General features: G+C 39.8%; 1 protein-coding gene across 1 annotated transcript in view; it reads left to right on the top strand.

Moving 5' to 3' along the window:
- lrrc7 (leucine rich repeat containing 7) overlaps nt 1-21622 on the top strand; it is a 73882-nt gene that overhangs the window by 30157 nt on the left and 22103 nt on the right. Inside the window, 24 exon segments of the mRNA XM_029429196.1 lie at nt 167-284; nt 712-790; nt 1681-1770; nt 2333-2389; nt 3475-3538; nt 4152-4226; nt 4343-4487; nt 5295-5367; nt 5569-5586; nt 8741-8870; nt 9265-9380; nt 9629-9677; nt 9679-9699; nt 10991-11090; nt 11543-11667; nt 12384-12650; nt 12864-12986; nt 13857-13968; nt 16628-16871; nt 18443-18949; nt 19056-19280; nt 19388-19616; nt 20164-20514; nt 20729-20974. Of these exon segments, the coding sequence (XP_029285056.1) occupies nt 167-284; nt 712-790; nt 1681-1770; nt 2333-2389; nt 3475-3538; nt 4152-4226; nt 4343-4487; nt 5295-5367; nt 5569-5586; nt 8741-8870; nt 9265-9380; nt 9629-9677; nt 9679-9699; nt 10991-11090; nt 11543-11667; nt 12384-12650; nt 12864-12986; nt 13857-13968; nt 16628-16871; nt 18443-18949; nt 19056-19280; nt 19388-19616; nt 20164-20514; nt 20729-20974 (3564 nt within the window).

The following is a 21622-nucleotide window of genomic DNA, read 5'->3' as shown; positions in this document are numbered from 1 at the left end:
ATTCATAGAAAAAGGCGGCTGAAATGGCACTGTTTTTCCACAACATTAAGTGCTGCATGCCTCCAGCTGACCTTTTGTCTGTCCTTTTGTACTTTTCTACTAGGCCTCGTATGATTTTTGCCAACAGATTATAATATTCCATTATTTCCCCTCTGTGTTTGCACAGCAACTCTTCAACTGCCAGGCTTTGAAGAAGCTGAGCATGCCCGATAACGACCTGTCCAACCTGCCCACCACCATCGCCAGCTTGGTTAACCTCAAGGAGCTCGACATCAGTAAAAACGGTAAAAGAAATCTCTATATAACACATATATATATATATTTCTTAAACAAACCTCAATACAAATATATATATACAGTATATATATATATATATATATATATATATATATATAGCTTGAACAAACCTGAATACAATACTATATTATCAGCATTTTTAAGTACAATCTGGCCATATTCTACATTGTGGAATTAAGCGGGTAAAGAAACAAGGTAAGCACAGATCTCAATTAGCTCTGGCAGCCCAGAATAAAACCTTGCAGCAACAATAATCTCACATCCAAAGTATATGACAAAATGTGATGCTGTTTAAATACTCGCAAAGCTCACTGTAGATAATAACTCCCTGTCTTTATAATGATTAAGTCAACAACAAGTCGAAATAAGTGACTCACACATTTCCTCTTCCCTCTCTGTGTCTCTCTCTTACAGGTATCCAGGAGTTTCCTGACAATATAAAATGTTGTAAAGGCCTGTCTGTGGTGGAGGCCAGTGTCAACCCTATCACCAAGTAAGACACCAACGCACCTTAGTAGTAATACATCTTACTCATATCAATTGAAGCATCTAGTTTAATGGCAGCAAATATTAATCTTTCTCTACAGCACAAAGGTTTGCTTTGAAAGTTGGACACATAGCTGCACTAACATAAAAACTGTAGGTGCTAATTTATCTGCTTCTGGGTAACAATGTGAGACTCTCTTATCCTAAAAATAAACATCTCTCAAAAAACGTTCAGTTTGGCTAATAGTATCTTTTCCCATTGAGAACCATTTCCTATTGAAAAAGAATGTGTTTTGTAGATTGCCCCAATTTTGTCAACCAATTTGAGTAGACCTGGACTCAGTTCAAGTTGTAATGGATTGCTTGATGTATTTAGGTGTTTGAGCAGATCTGTCAAGAGACCGACACTGTTCCTGTTTTTTCTGCTTTGACATATTCAAATGTAAGCATTTAAAGCGCCACAAAGACACTTTGTATTTTACAGTTGTTGGCTGCATCCACAGACCCTACACTACAACCATCCTATAGGCTCAGCTATGACTAAACAAAAGAGGATGTAATTGCTACAGTAAAGTGCTGATGTTCACTATTGGAGCATCAGGTGCTATGATAGCAATTGCTGTTTTCCTGTTGGTGGTGTAATATCCATGAAGCACAACTGGACTCTATCACACAGTAAACTGCAGACAGAAATGCTTATTTTAGTTTGTGTGTGTGCATGTGTGAGTCATCTGCAGGCGAACAGCGGTTAGCTGTTTCTACAGGGTTGTTATAGGAATAGGTTTAATCAATTGGGGCCCTTCAAGGACACACACTTTTTTCTCTCTTTCTTATTCTTTTTTTGCACATGTTCTTATTTTCTTTCTTTCTGCCTGTCACCATTTCTCTCTCTTCCAGACTCCCAGACGGTTTTACGCAGCTCCTGAATCTGACCCAGCTCTTCTTAAACGATGCCTTCTTGGAGTATCTGCCGGCTAACTTTGGCAGGTAAACTGATGCATGTCATTGTTAGTGTGTGCTTGGTTGTGACGATGTTGGATAGGGTGTTTTAACATATTGCAAGCAGCACAGACTTTAATTCCGTGCCACTAGTATTGATTGTAAATAGTCTTTATGTGAAGAATAGGGAAATCCAGGTTTATTAGCCCTTATACTGTATGTACTACATGTAATTAAATGACCTTTTATCTTTGGGGCATGTTTAATATTTTGGTCTATTGCTATTACATTCAATCAATTGTCCTATTAATATACTTTTTAGCCTTGTATCCAGGTGAATGTCAGTGTGTTGTATTTTTGGTTTATTGCTTTAATGAAGTAGTTCATTAGCTTTAATTCTGTTATTGTGAGTGGAAGCTAACAAGTGGCATACATCCTGTAAATTGTCTCATTATGATCACTGATTAGGAAATAAGTTTGACTCTGGTTTTGGAGTTAAAATGAAGATAAACGGGGCCTGTTTCTTTTCTTCATTTAATGTTATAAACAATTGAGTTATGTATTACATACAGTAAAATAAGTTTTGGTTTGTGTGCCAACTCTTTTTCAGACTCTCAAAACTACGGATCTTGGAGCTTAGAGAGAACCATCTGAAAACCATGCCAAAGTAAGAAAACTGCCGTAATGTATGTGTGTGAGAAAGAAAGAAAGAAAAGAAGGGAAGACACACAAATTGTAATATAGTCCTTATGCACCACCATGTGCAACTGTATACACACGCACACGCACACACACACACACGCACACACACCCACACACACACACACACACACACACACGCACACACACACACACACGTAGACAGATGCTTCATGATATAACCGAGTGTATGCTTGCTTTCCCAGATGTCCAGATTAAAACTATATTTATCTCTGGCAGGTGGTGAATGCTGATAAAGGCAAACAGTAATGTGTCTAACAGTTTTGAGAACTGTACCTAACAGAGATAACCCTCAAAGTTGTAAAGTAACAGTAATTTCGGTTACAATATATTGTGAAAAGCATTAGTACTAATGCCAATAACAATGCTACTACTTTACGACTACCAGTGCACTTCAACTGTGAATATGGTTTACAGTGAGTGCTGGTTAGTGAAGTGCTTCCTAATCTAAATGTTGACCTAATGTAGGAGGCATTTTGACTTGAATCCAAAGTAAAGCTGTGAGCACTTGTTCATCACTTGTTAAGGTTTGTCCCTAAGATGTTAGGGAATCATGCCATTGCTTTGCAACTAGCTAACTTGAGTAAGAAAAACAAACAAGCTGTAATGTGTTCAAAATGTAAATGGCAAGACAGAAGATTTGAAAAAGGAAGGATAAAGTTTTATTGAAGATCACTCACCAGGAAACTCTACCAGTATCAGCAAAGCAGAAATGTGCAACAATGTCTAACAGTAATATCATCATGTGTCATTTTCAATTGATTCAAATAGTCAAAGGTTTTATTTGATAGTGAGTGAAATGCTTACTGTAAATGCTAATATGCAGTTAATTAGAATAATAACAATAAGAGTAAAATCAAGAATTAGAAAAAAAGAGAAGAAAATATAAATACATGTAAAATAATGCTTAAGCATATATTAGCCTAGTGGTTAGGTGGACTGTGCAATTGTTCCATATATAAAAAGGTATAATGTACATACAGTATTTCACAATGTATTTGTGGTAGTAAAGAATGTATTCTCTCCTCTCAGGTCCATCCACAGACTGACACAGTTGGAGAGGTTGGATCTGGGTAGCAATGAATTCTCTGAAATGGTTAGACTGATTATATTTTGACATGCAACACAACTGTGTTTAAATGTGCAATATGCTTATCATTGAGATTATCCTGTGATCACAGTAAGTTCAAATATTAAAGTCTCGGTGGTCATTTACCAGTTGATCTATATTTATTTTGTAAAGAGAAAGAGGAACCCAAACACAGATGCTGTGTCCTAATTTGTGGGCCGCTACCTTCAAAGTTCACATATCAAGACCCAATACGGCATATGGTGAATCCTCTGTAGGCTGTCTCATTGAGGCAGGAGCAAGTTCTGCCTTCTGTCTTTCAGTGGGACCCTGAAATGGGACACAGTGATGTGATGGAGGAAGCGAGAGTGGATATGACATCAGGGTCAGACAGGAAGTCTGCTGTGAGATTGCCAGTCTCACACATTTGTTTTTGCTATTTATGCCAAAGATGATCTGAAGATGCACTAAAGTTATTATTTGAATCTTTAAATGTTCACAAGATCCGTGCTGTGAAGGTGTCCTTTGATTTTAATGAGTAATACAGTTGTTTTCATATAAATAGTTGCATATCTGCTTATGTGTTGATGCATATGTGGTCAGTATGTGCTGATGTGGATTCCTGTGTTTGACTTGTTAGCCGGAGGTGTTGGAACAGATCCACAACCTCAGAGAGCTGTGGCTGGATAACAACTCTCTACAGTGTATACCAGGGGTAAGAACACGGACACTTTCGTCTCTTACAGTGGACAGAAAGGCAGCTCTGGCGATATTTGAATGAAACTTTTGCTTATCTGCCTTTTCTTACTCTTCTCGCACTCCCCACTGCAGGCGATAGGAAAACTTCGTCAGTTGCGGTACTTTGACTTAGCTAAGAATCGTATTGAGACGTTGGACACGGACATCTCAGGCTGCGAGGCCTTAGAAGACCTGCTGCTATCCTCCAACATGCTGCAGCAACTCCCTGACTCTATAGGTACACACACAAACACATACACACATGCACACACAGAGACACTCATGGACTCAAGTTGATGAAGCTGTAGTGAAGCATTTGAATTCCAAGCTCTTTATGGGGCTGTGCAGTAGACAGCAGCGGCATATCACAGGTGAGAGTGTAATAAAGGATAAGGCTGGTGTTATTCCATATTTTTCTTACAGGCAACAAATCTCATGGAAAGAAAAAAAAGAAAAAAGCCCCACGACATTGATTTGTGAAGGTGTAAATCTTTAAATACAGGTTTTTCATTTTCAGTAATTCACTAAAACAGCTGGACACGGTAGTTTTCAGCAAATTATACTCAAATTATACTATTTGTTTGGGACTATTTTTAGACCTTGATTAGTATGCATTTTATTGTGCTGCCTTGGGAATATTTATGGCAGCAGGATGGTGTATGTGGGATTGACTCATAATAAACTATAGTGTTCATGGTAATGAAGAACATGGCACCCACTGCAACCATGTGGCTCATTGATGGGTTTTTTAATTGTTTTTGGACAACATTGGAGCTTTATTATGAAGAGAAATAAGCTGTATCACGCTTTGGCTATACAGAAAATATTCTTTAGTAGGATCCAATTATTGTTGATGTAAGAATGTTAATGGGATGTTTCTACAATAAGAAAAAAGCAGAATATCGCTCAATTCTTTATTTCCACTTATTTGGAAGGGGACATTTTAGAGCTCATTGTGGATTTACCTAATTTACCTATTTACCTAAGAGCATGTTTGTGTTTGTGTGTCGATGTGAATACGTCTATGTGTTTGCATATTGTGTAGGAATGTTGAAGAAGCTGACAACATTGAAGGTAGATGACAACCAGCTGACCTCACTGCCTAACACCATCGGGAGGTAAGAAACACACACACACTCACACACACACATACAAAGAAAAACGAATAATAAAACCATTAAAAAGTATTTTGTCTCAGCAGGTTTATCCTTGGTGGGTTGTTGTTTTCCTTGTTTACTACTGTTAGTTGCTGTGTTGTTATGCTGGCTCATGATTGGGCCGTTCTGTGTGTTGTGTTTGCTGCGTTGCCGTGGCATTAGTGCGAAGCCCAAGCACGGGTGAGTAACATTAGCCTACTGGATCCTGGGGTGCGTTCAGAGACAGATAGATGTTCAACTGCGTTACAGATACAAACACACAAACTCATAACTAGATGGGGCTGTGGGAAACATCTTAAATTCATTCAAATTACATGCAAACATAAACTTGCATTCAGATTTGAAATGTCTCTTCACATTAGCCTTCCAACATTTTTCAATATTTGGACTTAATATTTGAATAAAATCTACATTCCTAATTGGAAATGTACCAGCCCTGCTCAAATCTGCAGGGTCAAGACAAAAATGATTGCATGTAAAATAATTAAAGTAATTTTATAATAATTCTCATTATAATCCATCACAGTCCGGATTCAATCACTGAAGGGTAGTTGCTTTTGCAAAAAACTAACTTTTGCTGAATTAAGCAGAAACATTGTATTGTGACAGAAGTATTGTCATTGAGTCTTTTTTTAATCTCTGTATATTTATAGAGATGTCCTACAAGCATCACATTCTGCTCACATTGTAGACTGCAAATAAAGAATAAAGTCAAACCAAACAAGGCCTACAGTGACATACACATTAATGTAGTTGTGATCATGTTTCTAATTATTGTGTGATTCAGATAATCTGTGATGGATTATATTTTTAAAAGACTATTCAACATTGAGTGACCTAAATGTCACTCTTTACAACACATTTGTATCCAAACGCTCTGAAAACATTTAGTCTTCCAGAACAAATCCCGGGTTTTAGCCTCAATAAGTAGAACTGTAGATCCATTGCTTCCTTTCTGATGAAACCAAAAACACTTGAACAAATCTTTTCTCACCCTTAAATGTTTATTATTAGTCATTAATGCGATCATATTTCTACCTGTGCCTGTACCTCAACCAATACTACATTGTATTCTAGCTGCATTAGTACAATAGGATACATGCTGTATATACACAGACCCAGAAACATTTCTGCACTAGTTGTACAGCCTATAGTGGATTAAATACAAATCAATAAGCAATGCATTTACTTTCATGGAAAGAGCAAGTAAAGTCTTGTGTTTTACTTTCAGTCCTTAATGTTTTAAGGCCATTACTATATTACAGCTATGAAAAGGGCCACAATATATATGTATAACCAGGTAGCTGCAGAGACTTATGTCGCTGAGTTTAATTTGATGCAAAACATTTAGCTGATACACTCAGCCAGAGGGGGCTTAAAATGAGTGTGCATGCAGGGTTGAAAGGAATACTTCACCCCCAAAATAATAATTTCTGTATATAAATGATGCACCTCGTGTTACCTTGAATTTTAGAAGAAAACTTTGTTTTCTCGCAAGCCTCCACGTGGGACATAGAATCCAAAAAACTGAGAAAAGTTTTGATGAATTGAAGTAAAAGGCCTTTAACAACAGCAAAACTGTATGGAAACATCTGTCCGTGCGAGTGCTGTTTAAGCAGAAGTGTTTTAAATAGTAATCAGACTTGGATTTTTACTTTTTACTGCACGAGTTGTGTAAGAGTTTGTAAACGGATGTTTTGATATAGTTTGGCTGTTCTTAAACGCAGCCCTCATTTACTTCAATGTATCAAGACTTGGATAAAGTTCTTTGATCGTCATGGAGGCATGTGAGGTAACACGGGATGAGTAATTGATATACAAATGGTTATTTGTGGGGGTTAAGTATTTTTTTTAAGTTTCTTGCTGATAGCACCTAGTGAACGCCCCACAAAAGCATTTATGCTCCATACACAAAGAAGGAGATTGTAATCTAGAAACTTGTGTCTTAAAGTGACCTTGTGACTACTGAGCAACTGTGGTTCCTTGCAACACCTGTCATTGAGCGTAACGTTTAAGGAGCTGGGTGGCAGATGGCAGCCATATAATCTTAGAAGTGCTCTTTAAAAAAGTCATATTTGACAGATCCAAATCTAGCTATATGTTTTATGTGGGAGAAGTAGGAGACATTGTCATTATTTTAGGTAGGAATACAAACAATGCTAAGGAGAAAAAAATAAACCAGGCAACCATAAATCTTAATGTAGGATATAAAACTCTCCCCCCCCCCCTCTCTCCTGTCAGGCCGTATGGTGGCCCAGATGGTCCTGTCCATTGGGGATAATAATAATAGCAGACTAATGCAATGTTAGCAGTGACAGTACATTAATGTAAAAGTGTTGTCTCATTAGCATTAGCCTGCTGTTAGCGTGCTGCTAGGCCAAGGATGGCAGTCAAGATGGGGTCAGGGTGTCCTGGAGAGTGTCTACCGTGGATGTTACTGTGAATCTTGGTTGAGTGAAGGAGTTGAGATCCAGGTAGAAGAATGTCAGACATCAAAGGGGATAAAATGGGGGGAAAAGATGATGTGTGGTCAGCAAATGAAACCAAATGAAAGCAGGAAACACCAAAATAAGACTGATTTGGTTGGTTGAGACTTCATTTATTGACTGATTCTTCAATTGAAGATCTCTTCCTTCTCTCAACACGCTCTCCTTCTCAGTTAACACTATTCTGTATTATAACATGTTACAGGATAAGACTGGTGTCATTCTATATGTTTCCTATTGTCAACAAATCCCAGGAAACTACCAAAACCGACACTGTGTTAGTCCTTCTCTCAATACCCTGTCTGTGGCTCTCAGTTCCAAGCCCATTCCTTCGTACTAAAGACTGTAATTCTTAAAATAAAAATGGTCTGTATTTTTAACTCTCAGCTTATCTCTAATTGGAGGAAATAATGTATTTTTTGGGACTATTTTCAGCTCCAGTTTTTTACACCGCTGGCTGGTGTTTTTACGAATAACTCAAAATAAACTACAGTGTGTTTGTTCATAGTACTGAAGGAACATGTCACCCAGTGCAACATGTGGCTCATTGATTTGTTTTTAATGAATCTTTGACAGCTATGGAGGAATAAGTTGTATCGGGCTTTGGCTATGCACACAATACTTGATAGTGGGATGAATCCATTCTTGGTTCAGTCTTTTCACAGGATTTATTGGCAGTATGAAAAAAAAAAGAAAGAAAAGAGTGGCACCATCCTTATCCTCTAAAACATAAGTAGTCTAAGTAATATGAGGTTGCAGCTGAGATTGTGTAACCTGCAGAATCATTTCCTTTCTTTCTGTCATTTTCTTTGTACCTCTTCTTTTCTGCCTCTGTTCCTCTCACCCAGTCTGTCTCTATTGGAGGAGTTTGACTGTAGTTGTAATGAGTTGGAGTCGTTGCCTTCCACTATCGGCTACCTGCAAAGCCTGAGGACATTTGCTGCTGACGAGAACTTCCTCTCAGAGCTGCCCCGGGAGGTGGGAAAAATCAACACATGATAAATACTCGCACATACTCACTGCAGTGCTTGATATCATTTAGACCTGAAGCAAGTAGTTTCAGTTTAATTATGGAAATGTGCCGGTTTTCTTTGCTTCCTATGATAAATAAATATAATATTTTGTTGGTCAGACAAAATAAGCAATTAGAGGTGCTTTAGAAAAATATTTTGCCCTTTTCTTTTCGATTTTCAGACATTTAATTAATCATTAAAATCTGTAGTTGCAGCCTCAACACTCCTCATACTGTAATGTAGCTTGTTTAAAGGTGTGTGTTCAGGACTAGACTTAAGTGTAATGTGATCTGATGGTGTGTGTGTGTGTGTGTGTGTGTGTGTGTGTGTGTGTGTGCGTTTGTGTTTGCGTGTTTCAGATCGGTAACTGTAAGAATGTGACGGTAATGTCGATGCGGTCCAACAAACTGGAGTTTCTTCCCGATGAAATTGGACAAATGACCAAACTACGAGTCCTTAACCTGAGTGACAACAGGTATACACACACACACACACACACACACACACACACACACACACACACACACACACACACGAAGGCAACACTTTCTCAATGGCCGTTTTGGTTCTGTAGCTGCTCTCACGGCCTGCAGTTTCCATGGGAATGGGTGAGTGTGTTGCCATGGTTACGTGCTCTGCAGGCTGTACAGTGCGTGGGCATTAGAAACGTCTCTCTTCTCTTTCTCACACCTCCCTCCCTCCCACTGTGTGTCTCTCTCTCAGGTTAAAGAATCTACCGTTTACCTTTACTAAGCTGAAAGACCTGGCAGCATCTCTGGCTCTCTGACAATCAGGTATCTCCTCCCACATGTTTACCGCCAGACTGTAAATGCTAACAAGTATGCAGCACAAACACACACAGCTTCTGTATATATACATATTAATCAGGTAACCAGGCCTTTACTTGAAACAGGCTATTTGTAGATAGAGGTTTTCTAAGTTATTCTGTTTTATCATAGTTATTATAAGAAGCCTGCTGTTTTCTCTTAATGCAAACTCAATGTCTCCTTCCTCTGTTTCATATCAAAAACCAAAGTGGTATTATTATTTTGTGTCCCAGGAGGACTTTTTTGTGAAACAAATGCAAGGAAGAGTTTTATTTACAGCATCTTGTTTTCTGAAAGTGGATCATATTTCCTGACCTGACCCTGTTGTTATGCTGATAGGAATAATGCTGTGCATTTAATATGTTATATTCATTTACCATAGCTGCCACTATAGTACTCCTGATTTTACTGCAGCCACTGTCTTTATTTGGAGCCGGCCACGTTTAGTTTTTGGGACTCAATAATATTTGATAATGTGCTTTTGTTGGATAATTCACTGCATTTAAATCTTCTCAATAACAATGCTGAGGCTCCATAACAAACTCTGCATATGTAATGAGAATACAGAGACAGGCTTCCTGGCTAAACCAATCTCACACTACTGTATGATGCATATTTAGTATGTAGAATTATTGCTTCGGCCATGTTCACGTTTTATTTTGTTCTCAACTATACTATTTTTCACGATAAAAAGATATTCCTCATGACATTTAAAGTTTAATCAAAGTAAAGTCAATTGAAATTAAAGTCACAACACCACTGGATCCTTATTGAATTGATTAAAAAGAAAGACAATTTCAAATTAAAATGCAATTTATCAAAAGGTTGTTCAGGCTTTCAAATTTAAAATGGGCACTGATGTACTCACATATACTGCAACACATTTGCCACTTCATGAATTACAACTGGCAAGTTGTGTAGAAGGGTTTATGAAAGGTTTTCTTTCATTTATATACTGAAACAGAAAGTGAAAATATATTAGGAATATAAATGGGAATCACCGTCTTACTTTTTGTTATTTCAGTTTTCTAGTTGATTTTTTTTAAATTCTGTTTCACACCTATCAGGCGAGTTTTGTTGCAGCTTGATCTCTGAATAAAACTGAAGTTTCCTGCTCAGATATTCCAATAACCATCTTTTTGTTTTTCAAAGTTAGAGATAGGTCTAGGTTTAGATTAGGAATTAGGGAGTACATGTGGTCAGTGAACGTCCCCACAAGAATACTAATGTAAACGTGTGTGTGTGTCTGTGTTTGCAGTCCAAGGCTCTGATCCCGCTGCAGACAGAAGCCCACCCTGAAACCAAACAGAAGGTTTTGACCAACTACATGTTTCCTCAGCAACCGCGACATGACGAGGGTACAAACTGTGTGTGTGTGTGTGTGTGTGTGTGTGTGTGTGTGTGTGTGTGTATGTGTGTGTGTGTGTGTGTGTGTGTGTGTGTGTGTGTGTGTGTGTGTGTGTGTGTGTGTGTGTGTGTGTGTGTGTTTGTGTGTGTGTGTGTGTGTGTGTGGGTGGGAAGACATTTAAAAAAGGTCACAGAATGTTTTGTATTTGTTTTTATCACACTTAGCAATATTACAATGTTAACATTTGTTACAATGCAGGGTGTTATGTGCTATGAAGTTATGTGTAACTTTGTTTTTGTGCATGAATGTGTGGTATTTGTAGTTGTAAATATACCTTTAAGTTTAATGCGGCAATATTTGGGTATACACATACGTGTGTCAAACAATCAACAGACCTTTTGTTTGACGTTTGACATCAGTTTTAACGCGGTCCTTGATGTGTGTTTTCTTGTGTGTCTCCAGATTACCAGTCGGACAGTGACAGCTTTAACCCTACCCTGTGGGAGGAGCAGAGACAGCAGAGGATGACTGTGGCCTTTGACTTTGAGGACAAGAAAGAAGAGGAAGACAACTCTGGGAAGGTCAAGGTCAGCTCTTTTTCTCTCTGTTTCTGTCTGTCTGTCGAATCTGAGCAGAAAAGGTTTTGCAAAGACAGCGTTAACTGACTGGTCGCTTGAGAAATTCCAACTCTTGAATTAGCATGAAATTCTCCAGGTTGAATCATATCAACTGTCATATTGAAAAAAGATAAAATAAAAATAAAATACATATATAATCAATTCACTTTCAGATGCCTCCTTTGACCCTATAGTATCTACAGTATATATCTTTGGTTGCATATTGTCTGTTGTACGTATTGTATTTCTTACATTTACTATGTAAAGCACAGTACGGAGCAACAAAGCATTTCACTGCATACGATGTTAAGTATGTGACAAGATTGTGTTAAGTAACCCCGGGTTATGTTTTAAAGTAAACTTTCAAAATTGAATTTACTGTTGGAAATATTCTCCCATAAACCTGCAGTTCTTCCTGATAATGCTCTTATGTTCTCTTCTGATTTCACTGGTTTGTCAGAGTTTCTGAAACATTATTGAACAGTCAGTACCACGATGTCGAATAGAAAGAATTGAAAAACTATCAAGTGAAAACAATCAACAAGAAATGGATGAAAAAAAACATTTGAACAGAATTCGTGATGTCAGGCAAACACACTTATTTGTAGCCTTCCTACTAAATGTTTGCTCAGTGTGTGTCCTTTATTTGTATGAGTGACACAAACCATTTCCTTTTTTGTGTTTAGGTGGAGATAAACCTAAAGCGCTACCCAACACCCTACCCTGAGGACCTTAAGAACATGGTCAAGTCAGTGCAAAGCCTTGTGGGTAAAAGCGTACACGCCGGACACGGGCATCAACACCAGCATCAGCACCAACACCAACACCAGCACCAGCACCAGCACCAGCACCAGTTGAGCACAGGCACTGCCACCTCGGCAGGAACCAACATGGAACACACACACCTCAGCAAAGAACAGTACGAACCACCGTGGCCCCTGCCTCCTAAAGAGGTAGGATACACACACTCTTAGCCACACACTCACACACACATCATTCAATATCACCATCCAGATTTAGTTTAGTTTATCTGTGTGTTTGTATTTTTTGTGTTTTAATTTGTTTGTGTATGTGTGTGTGTGTGTGTGTGTGTGTGTGTGTGTGTGTGTGTGTGTGTGTGTGTGTGTGTGTGTGTGTGTGTGTGTGTGTGTGTGTGTGTGTTCCAGGTGACAGACAGAGAGATGCAGGACTTCTCTCAGTCTCAGTTAATGGATCAGGGATCCATGCATAACTCTGGCATTGACATTCCCAAGAGGAAGGACAAAGAGGACCTGACAGAGAGCTCTGAGGTTTGTCACATAGAGTGCTACACACACACACACACACACACACACACACACACACACACACACACACACACACACACACACACACACACACACACACGTACGCTCACTCAGAATTTAAATGTCCCATTTGGTGTGTTAGCCTGTTGAAAGGTGATTGCCATATTTCATTTCCCTTGTACAGCGATATTCATGTTTTTTTTAAGGTGATATGTCTCTTATTTTGTGATTTACAGTTATCAGGGTTATAATTAAGGACAATGTCAATAAAACAAAAATATTTAATGTTGTCTAATAGTGTAATGCACTAGATTGACTGTTAGTCGGTTATCTGTGAGTAAGAAAAGTCATGAATCAAATGACATCAAAGTTTTCCTCACATGCATGTGTCCTTGTGCTCATGCAAGAGACTAAGAACAACAACAAAAACCACTCGTAAAAACAAACAAAAAACATTCCATAGTGCTACCTGAGGTCTAAAACCCCACAGGTTACCTTTTAAATATACCAGTAACTACTAAAAACTTGCTAATTAAAATGCTAATTATTTATCTTTTTAAATGATCTGTGTCTTCAGTTTTAAATTACCTCTATATTAGATTGTTTACAGCTTTCCACTACACCAGCTTTAACGGACATTAGTTTCACAGACTGACAGGACAAGCAGCCTTTAGTTTCAGAGCTTTTATATTTATAACGTTACAAATGTGATACGTTTAAATATTTAATGTGGCTGATTCTGGCTGCTGCCCACTTTCGACAACCTAGTGGTTATTAACCTATAAGCTCGCAAGCTGCTCACCGGGCTGTTCAAGGCTGTCTTACTGTACGGTAGCTACCTGATGCGAACCTGTGGATTTTTTCTCTCCACAGGACTCGATGGGCGGCTCTCCCAACGACATCCGTATCTCTGACATGAGGCCCACCCTGGTGGAGCCGCCTATGTACAAACCAAAGGTGGTGCTTCTGGGGAAGGACAAGAAAGGTACTATATGATACTGAATATGTACAGAAACACAGAGGCTCATACACATTCATGAAGATACATGAAGCACACATACACACACACACACAGTCATTTAATGCGGTCTATTGTAAAGCGCTTTGGGGCATGTTGTAATAGTGTCCACTAATTAGTCATGGTGGTAAGCGGATTAATTTCAGCACATAAAAGAGAGCTGCAGGAAATACCATAAACCTTTACAGTGAATCTACATTTCAATCCAAAGTGTTTAGCTTTGACTTATTTTCCCCCGAAGGCCTCAGTTTCCTCAGAGGTAAACCAAAGTTTTAATAATGAGCCCAAAGCAAAGTTTACTGCCCTATCAAAAAGAAAAAATGTTTTTGTTCTAAATAATTTACTGAATTACTACTGAACGAAACAGTTCATTATCTCTTCTCCGTGACGAACTGTAGCTCTGTCGTGTAATCTACTCCTTTGTCAGGGAGCTCGCTGTGAAGTGATTATAACTCAATCGGCTTGTCTGTCCTGGTGAGTGTAAATTCTTAATGAAGGATCTTGTGGTGAAGTTAATAAGATGCTTTCTTTGGTTTGTTTTGTCAAGATCTTAATAGGTTTGACTCATGAGCCCGTCGGTCCCTAGCTCCTCCTTTATCTTTCTGCAACTGTTGAGTTATTGTTTTGATGCTGCTTTCTTTTCATAATAAGTTTTATTGTATTTTATAACCAGGCCATGTCTTGCGTCACTGCTGTGGACTCAATGTTGTCCAAACATATAATGAGAGCACTACAGGAATCTGGGTTAAGAGACAGAAGACAAGAAATAAATGTGATTCTTCGACCTCAGTCATACTGTATACAGGCTTCTGTGCAATTCAGCCTAAACATCATTCTGGATACGCTTTCTGATTTTGTTGTCGCTCTCATTAGCTTTTTAATCTTTGGTTTAGTTTCAACAACCAAACGGTGAGCTGGGATTTGGGAAGATTACTTACTAATTAGGGTCTGCATCTTTAAAACAAGATTAACATTGTGAAATCATAGGCTCTGTTGGTTTTCATGCGAGGATCATTTCTTAGCTTTGACATAGCTTCACTCATGACCCTTTCCCCTCAATTTGAATTATTATTTTGTCTTTGATTTACCAACTAATAGTTTTGTTTTGTTTATGCATATCCAAAAACAGAGAAAAATAGAAAAAAACAAACGTGAAGTCTTTAAATTACTTGTTTAGTTTGAAGGAATAAAAGTAAAAATAAATAGAAAACAGAGAAAAACTCAAATCCTTACATTTGGAATTAGCACATGTAGCACAATTTTTGCATAATAAATATCTCAAATGATTAATTTATTATTAGTATTGGTCTTGGTTAATTAGCTGTGGACCAATTCATCGTTTTACTATTGCACACATTGCTATTTAACTGATTTCACTATTCATGTTAACATGTGACTACGAGCTACCAGTGGCGCGCCGTCAGGGCCAGCAAGGCCTTCTCTGCTGGCCTAAACATCATCAGAATATACATTTCATTTTTATATTTTTTTTCCACAAATATGTATTAAATTATTCCCCATAGTCTATTCTCTTCATTTCATAGCTTTCCTCTTGGTTGTGCTGCTTCCAGCCTCAGATCGAGATTTGGAGGGCTGGCCTTTATGTTAGAGCTTTTATCCAATTATATTTCAGCCATAATGTGTTGCCAGGGTCCAAGAGATCTGCCCTTAGGCCTTCAGAATCAACAGTGCTGGCGCCTGTCGCTTAAAGTGAACGGAGACAAAACTGTGGCGTTAACCAATCAGATTTCAAGTTGGGGACACCGGGGCCAGCTAGCAGGCATACGATAACGTCAGCACGTCCATGTCTTTTGATTGCGCCCTATTGAGAGGCAGAGCTATGCAGAGCTAGCAAACTGAACTTGAACGAGCTAATTTAGATTTCTACAAGCTGGTTTTTTTCAACCCACAATGGCTGAAGGAGGAGAAGAGATCAATTTGGTCGCAGCCTCCAAGAGGCATTGCACATTGTACTGCTGGGAATGCCTGTTATTTACAACTAAATGTTTCGGAAATATTAATATAACTCTGTTGTTAGGGTGATGCAACGCCCGGTTATACTGCGTTTCTGTCTGAATGTATAGTTTCTAGAGCCATGGCGTCATAATGATGGTATTAAGAGGTGGAATAATTCAGGTAGGACTGTGTAGGACATCACTGAAGGCCTAGGTGTGAAATGCACGGCCCGCCACTGCGAGCTACTGCTATAGCTAATAGTTGCTTTGGTCAGAAGTAGCAAAAACTCCATTGTGTTTAGATCATCGCATTTAAAAAAAATCTATTACATGTTGAGCATATTTGATTCAATCAAAGCAGAAATGTTTATTCTTTTGAGACGTCCACATAAAACATTCAGAAATCAATCAGCTGGCCACAGAAACTACTGTCACTGTGTCTTTGAATATGTCACCGGAACATATTCTTAGACCACTACCAAGCTATATCACTTGGTATTATGATAAAGATATGAGAAAAGAAATCGAATCCAGGGGGATAAGATCCAGACAGGTTGTTGTTTTTTTTCAGACATGACACAAAGTCACTTTAGTATTTGTTAAAGCTATCAGAAATAAGAGGATGTGACATTTTTCCCTGAACAGCTGTCTGTCTCTCCGTCTCTGTCCAGAGTCTACAGATGAGGAGGTGGATAAGCTCCACTGTCTGAACCACAGCGGCTCTTCTGCCACCTACTCCGATTACTCTCCCTCACAGGGCTCCTCTGGCTCCTCCAACCCGCCCGGCAACGCACACTCACACACGCACACACACTCTCATGCACACCCACACGCACACCCACACGCTCACCCACATGCTCCTGCCCTGCCGGCTCCAAGCAAGGACCAGGCCCCTCAAACACACTGGACCAACAGGTACACACACACGCCCGCCTCATGTTCAGTTTCATCACATCCCGCCGCATATCCATCATCTCTTCTCTTTTGATTCCACCACCCACCTTTCAGTCTTCTCCATCTATCATCAATCTCGTCCATCTATCCAATCGCTTCATCCATCCTCACCTCCCTCCATTTTCTGTGTCTTTCTCATCTCTCCGGTCGGTCAGTCAAGGTCAGGGAGACTCATTAGGATGCTGCAGACTCCTGTTCAGGATTCTCTCTCGTTTCCTCTCCCAGCTCTCTTCTCTTCGTTTCAAAGCTGTCCTTTAGTATTATAGAGGATAAAAAGATGCAAATAAAGAAGCTTGGTCCTTCTACTGACGTCGTTACCCTGATTGCAGTGCACTTTCGGTGCAAGTTTGACAGATTTGGAATTAAATATAGCTTTTAAAACTAACAAAAAATATTTTTAAATCAGAAATATTGCAGCTATGAACAACAAGCATCACAGTTCAAGCGGCCAGCTCCATGTATATTTATGGCATTTTTAGTATAGACTCACAGTTACTAAAGTTGGAGCCTGATGACGCAACAATATTTGCATACCCTTGCAAAATATTTTTAAACACAAGACATAAACATACATTTTTGGTAAGAACGCCTAAATGTGTTTGTTGAACAAGTACAGTTTAGACTTGGCATTACTGTTTCTACACTACCCCAAACATATTGTTGGGCATTTTCTTGTTATCATTCAATATAGTATCTGTCTAACAGCTCTAATGCTGTGCAGACTGTTGTATCAACTTCTATTCAAAGTAGAACTGCTTGCTGGGTTACTGGCAGGTAATTGACATATTTTATTATCAAAGCATTACTAAAACTCTATTCATGTTACTAATTTCTACTATTTTACAACCTTGACAATGGTGACTGTTAACATTAATAGGGTTGAAATAATAATAATAAACATATTCATGATAAAAAGATACTGTCCCTCCAGTCATCTAAACATTCACAAATCTTGTAGCAAAGTTTTTATTTGCATTTTCTCTCTGACACCACAGGGTCTGAACAGATATTTTGTGCGTTTAAAAAAAAAGACAGTTACCTTTTCCAATGCTCTATCAAAGGCATAGTACATCTATAATAATGTTAAAAATGCATTTATTTGTCCTCACTTATCCCATGCGTCTTCATGTTCTAAGGAGCCCCTACAAGTTCAAAGCTCGCTTTAGTATTTTTTGATATTCAAGTCATTTCACACGCCCTGGGGTGATGCACGGATCACAATCTGTACACTTTTTCTGTGTACTTGTGAAAAATGTGGTAATGTGAATGTCTTCAACCTCCCTTAAAGGAGGTTGAAGACATTCATATTTTCTGTTCAAGGCTGCTCTCGGAAAACATGAATTACAACTAACATGGTTGTTGGCCAAATTGATCTTCCGAACAAACATTGGGGAGAGAGAGAAAAGTTTGGCTGTTTCAGTGCCCATTGGCTTAATTAAATATACAGCACATAATAATGTAGAATAGTATAATTCAGTTCATTTTATTATCTTCACAGTGTAATTAGTGTTTAATATTTTGTATCTTTGCAGACTGGCTCAGTCATTCCCCAAACCCATTGACTCCAAGCCCCTGCTATCTCAGAGAGAAACCCCTCCATCAGGAACCCTGCAGCAGCGCGGGGATCGACGTCCACTGAGTGAGCCTTTTGATTGGTCCGAGGCCCCTCATTATGACAACACAGGTTTTGATGCTGAGGAGTCTCCTCTGGACCCTTCATCCTCAACTGGGAGTCAGGGAAACCCACCACTGGGCTCCAAACCCCGCAGCCAGTCAACACACGGGCGCCGCCCCCTCCTCAGGCAGGAGCGAATTGTAGGAGTACCTCTGGAGCTGGACACTCAGACGCTCCCCTTCCACGGCAACCAACGCTCCACTCCGGACAATGACCCACAATCCTCCGGACATCCCTCCCAGAATCCTTGGCAGAACTGGACCAGAACCCCCAGCCCGCTGGAGGACCGAACCGCTTTTCCCTCTAAACTGGACCTGACGCCCTCCTCTAGCCCCAACCCTGACCGCAAGGACATTGACCCAAGGTAACTAAATGGAGCTACAACAGTCCTGAAATGTGTATATGTTTATAATTCCTCCAAGCCAGCAACAGCACATTAGTATAACACTTCCTTTGTTTTTTGCTCAAAGGCTGGAACAAGGCACTGGGCCTTTGCCCGGCAGCTGGACATACCACGACAATCAGGGGGAGCAGAACAGGAAGGATCAACTAAGTGTCAGCGGGGGCAACAAGGTGACCGTAGTGATGAGTAAAAGCTCAGACCGCCTGTCCCCCATGATGAGGGAGACGAGATCTAAGTTTAAGAAGTCACAGAGCATCGATGAGATTGACATTGGCTCCTATAAGGTCTACAGGTAGGTGTGCTGTTCATTTTCTTAACAATAGGCGTATCAACAGGTTACGTGAGTAGGCCAAGTGATTGCAAAGTTGTAGCTGATTTCTCTTGCTGTTCTCTCATCAGTATTCCCGTGGACAGCTACAGTTCATCCATTGAGCAACAGACTAGTTTGGACCGTCAAGAGTTTGCCGGTTCTATGGAGCAGACCAACATGGCACGGTCACAGTCTGCCCCCATGTTAGATGATGACCTGATCTTCCCAGGACACGGTTCCAGCAACCAGTTGGGACAGAACCAAAAACCTGCTATCCCACACAAGGCCTATCACTTCGACCACAACTACAACCCCCAGGTTAGCAGCTCGTCTCCTTCTTAAACCCGCAATGACTGATTACTTTGGCCAATTGAGGACAGCGCAAATAAATTGTGAATACAACATTGTCATATCATCACCTTTAAAGGTGATATGGCAGATATGTTAGTTGCCTGTTACTTAGTTCACATCTAATAGTTATGGAGCAACATTGTTTTATTTGGAGTTGTGTTTCTGGACACCTGGGGAATGTAAGTCCAATATTCATTCTCTTTTAGCCCTGCTTTTGGTCTCTAACTCCTGAGGGAAATATCTGCTATATGTCTGCTGTTTTGATGCTCATTATTTAGATTTTTGAATAGCTATCATTCATGTTAAAGTTCCCTGCAGCAAGGTGTAAAGTTAAAACTCTGGCGGTCAACCAAGACAAGATTTTCAGGGGCTGTTAAATCACTCTATTAATTCATAATCGTCTTGACAAGACAACTAAAACTAATAAACTAAAACATCTAAAGTAACAGTTTTGTATGACAACAATGCCTGACAACTTTTCATGGACTAACTGGTAACCATTCTAACCAATCAGGTGACCATGGACCGTCGGGTCCCTCCCCCCTTCCCAAACACACCAGATTATGTCAACCACTCATCGAAAGCCTTGGAGTACATCAATCAACCAGGGAAGACATTACCCAAGGAATTGGTGAGCCCTCGCTATCGAGCATATCCACCACTGGAGATGTTTTCTTTCCCCCAATCGCCAATCAACCAGGATGGTCCGCCCAGCCAGCATCAACAGCCAATCCCATCACAGCGCTCCAGGCCAGGGTTTTTGAGGAGAGCAGATTCATTGGTTAGCTCTACAGAGCTTGCTTTGTTCCGCAGAGTCCATGAAGCCCAGCAGGAGGCGCTGCAGGAAGCTCAGTACAGACAGCAGGTAGGAGATCTGTTGTTTGAAAAATAATGCTTATTTTTGTATCAGTAAGTGTTTAACTCTTACATCTGCAGGAAATGAATTAATCAAATGAATAATGACATACAAACATTAGTTAAATAAAGTCGCTGTTAAATATCTATCCACCACATCCTCCCAGAATATATTTTTGGTGTTATGTTGAGGAAAATGTAATAGTAAACTCTCCTCTCCTCAGGCGGACCCCCCTCTTTATGGTCGGGCTCTGGCCTACTCCACCCCCATGGAGCACTCTGCTCTCACCAACATGGCTGACAGCCAGAGCCAGATGATGCACAACAAGAGAAATGGCCGCTATGATGACGACTATCCTACCTACCAGGAACAGAAGAAGCCCATGATTGGTTATCCAACCAAGAGCCTGACTCAGCGCCGCCCCCTGTCTGCCAGGAGCTATAGCACTGAGACCTACGGAGCATCTCAGGTAAAATGTCACGAGAGCTGCTGAAGTAAACTGTTTAAACTGTGTGTCTATGCATGCATGTCCCACTCAATAATTTGTTTTAACTTGCAATCTCATGAAATCCACTTGTAAAGTTTTAGTCATGTTACAATTAACACAATCAAGGCTGCAACTAACAATTATTTTCAGTATTGATTAATCTGCTGTTTAGTAAATGTACTATATAGACTGTATATAAGAAGTGGACAGAGTCCCGGTGACATAACGCATTGGTTTGTGGACTACGGTTTTAAAGTTTGTCATTTTGGCCATCGCCATCTTGGTTTTATGGAACCAGAAGTAACAATGACAGGGTGGAGCTAAGTACAACCGAACGCTAAACAAGACATTTTCCTCCGTCTCCGCCCATCACTTTCCTTCCCTGCTGCCGAAACCCTCATCCACGCCTTCATCTCATCCAGACTCGACTACTGCAACAGCCTCCTCTACGGCACACCATCCAAACTCATCAAAAAACTCCAACACATCCAAAACTCTGCCGCCTGTCTCCTCACCCACACCCGCTCCCGTGACCACATCACTCCCGTCCTGCAGAACCTCCACTGGCTCCCAGTCCCCCAACGCATCCATTTTAAAATCCTCCTCACCTACAAAGCCCTCCACAACCAG

The sequence above is a fragment of the Cottoperca gobio genome, chromosome 4 (assembly GCF_900634415.1).
Source record: "Cottoperca gobio chromosome 4, fCotGob3.1, whole genome shotgun sequence".
In the NCBI taxonomy this organism is placed as follows: Eukaryota; Metazoa; Chordata; class Actinopteri; order Perciformes; family Bovichtidae; genus Cottoperca; species Cottoperca gobio.
Note: the sequence above shows the minus strand (reverse complement) of the source record. Positions and strands in the feature narration are given on the sequence as shown.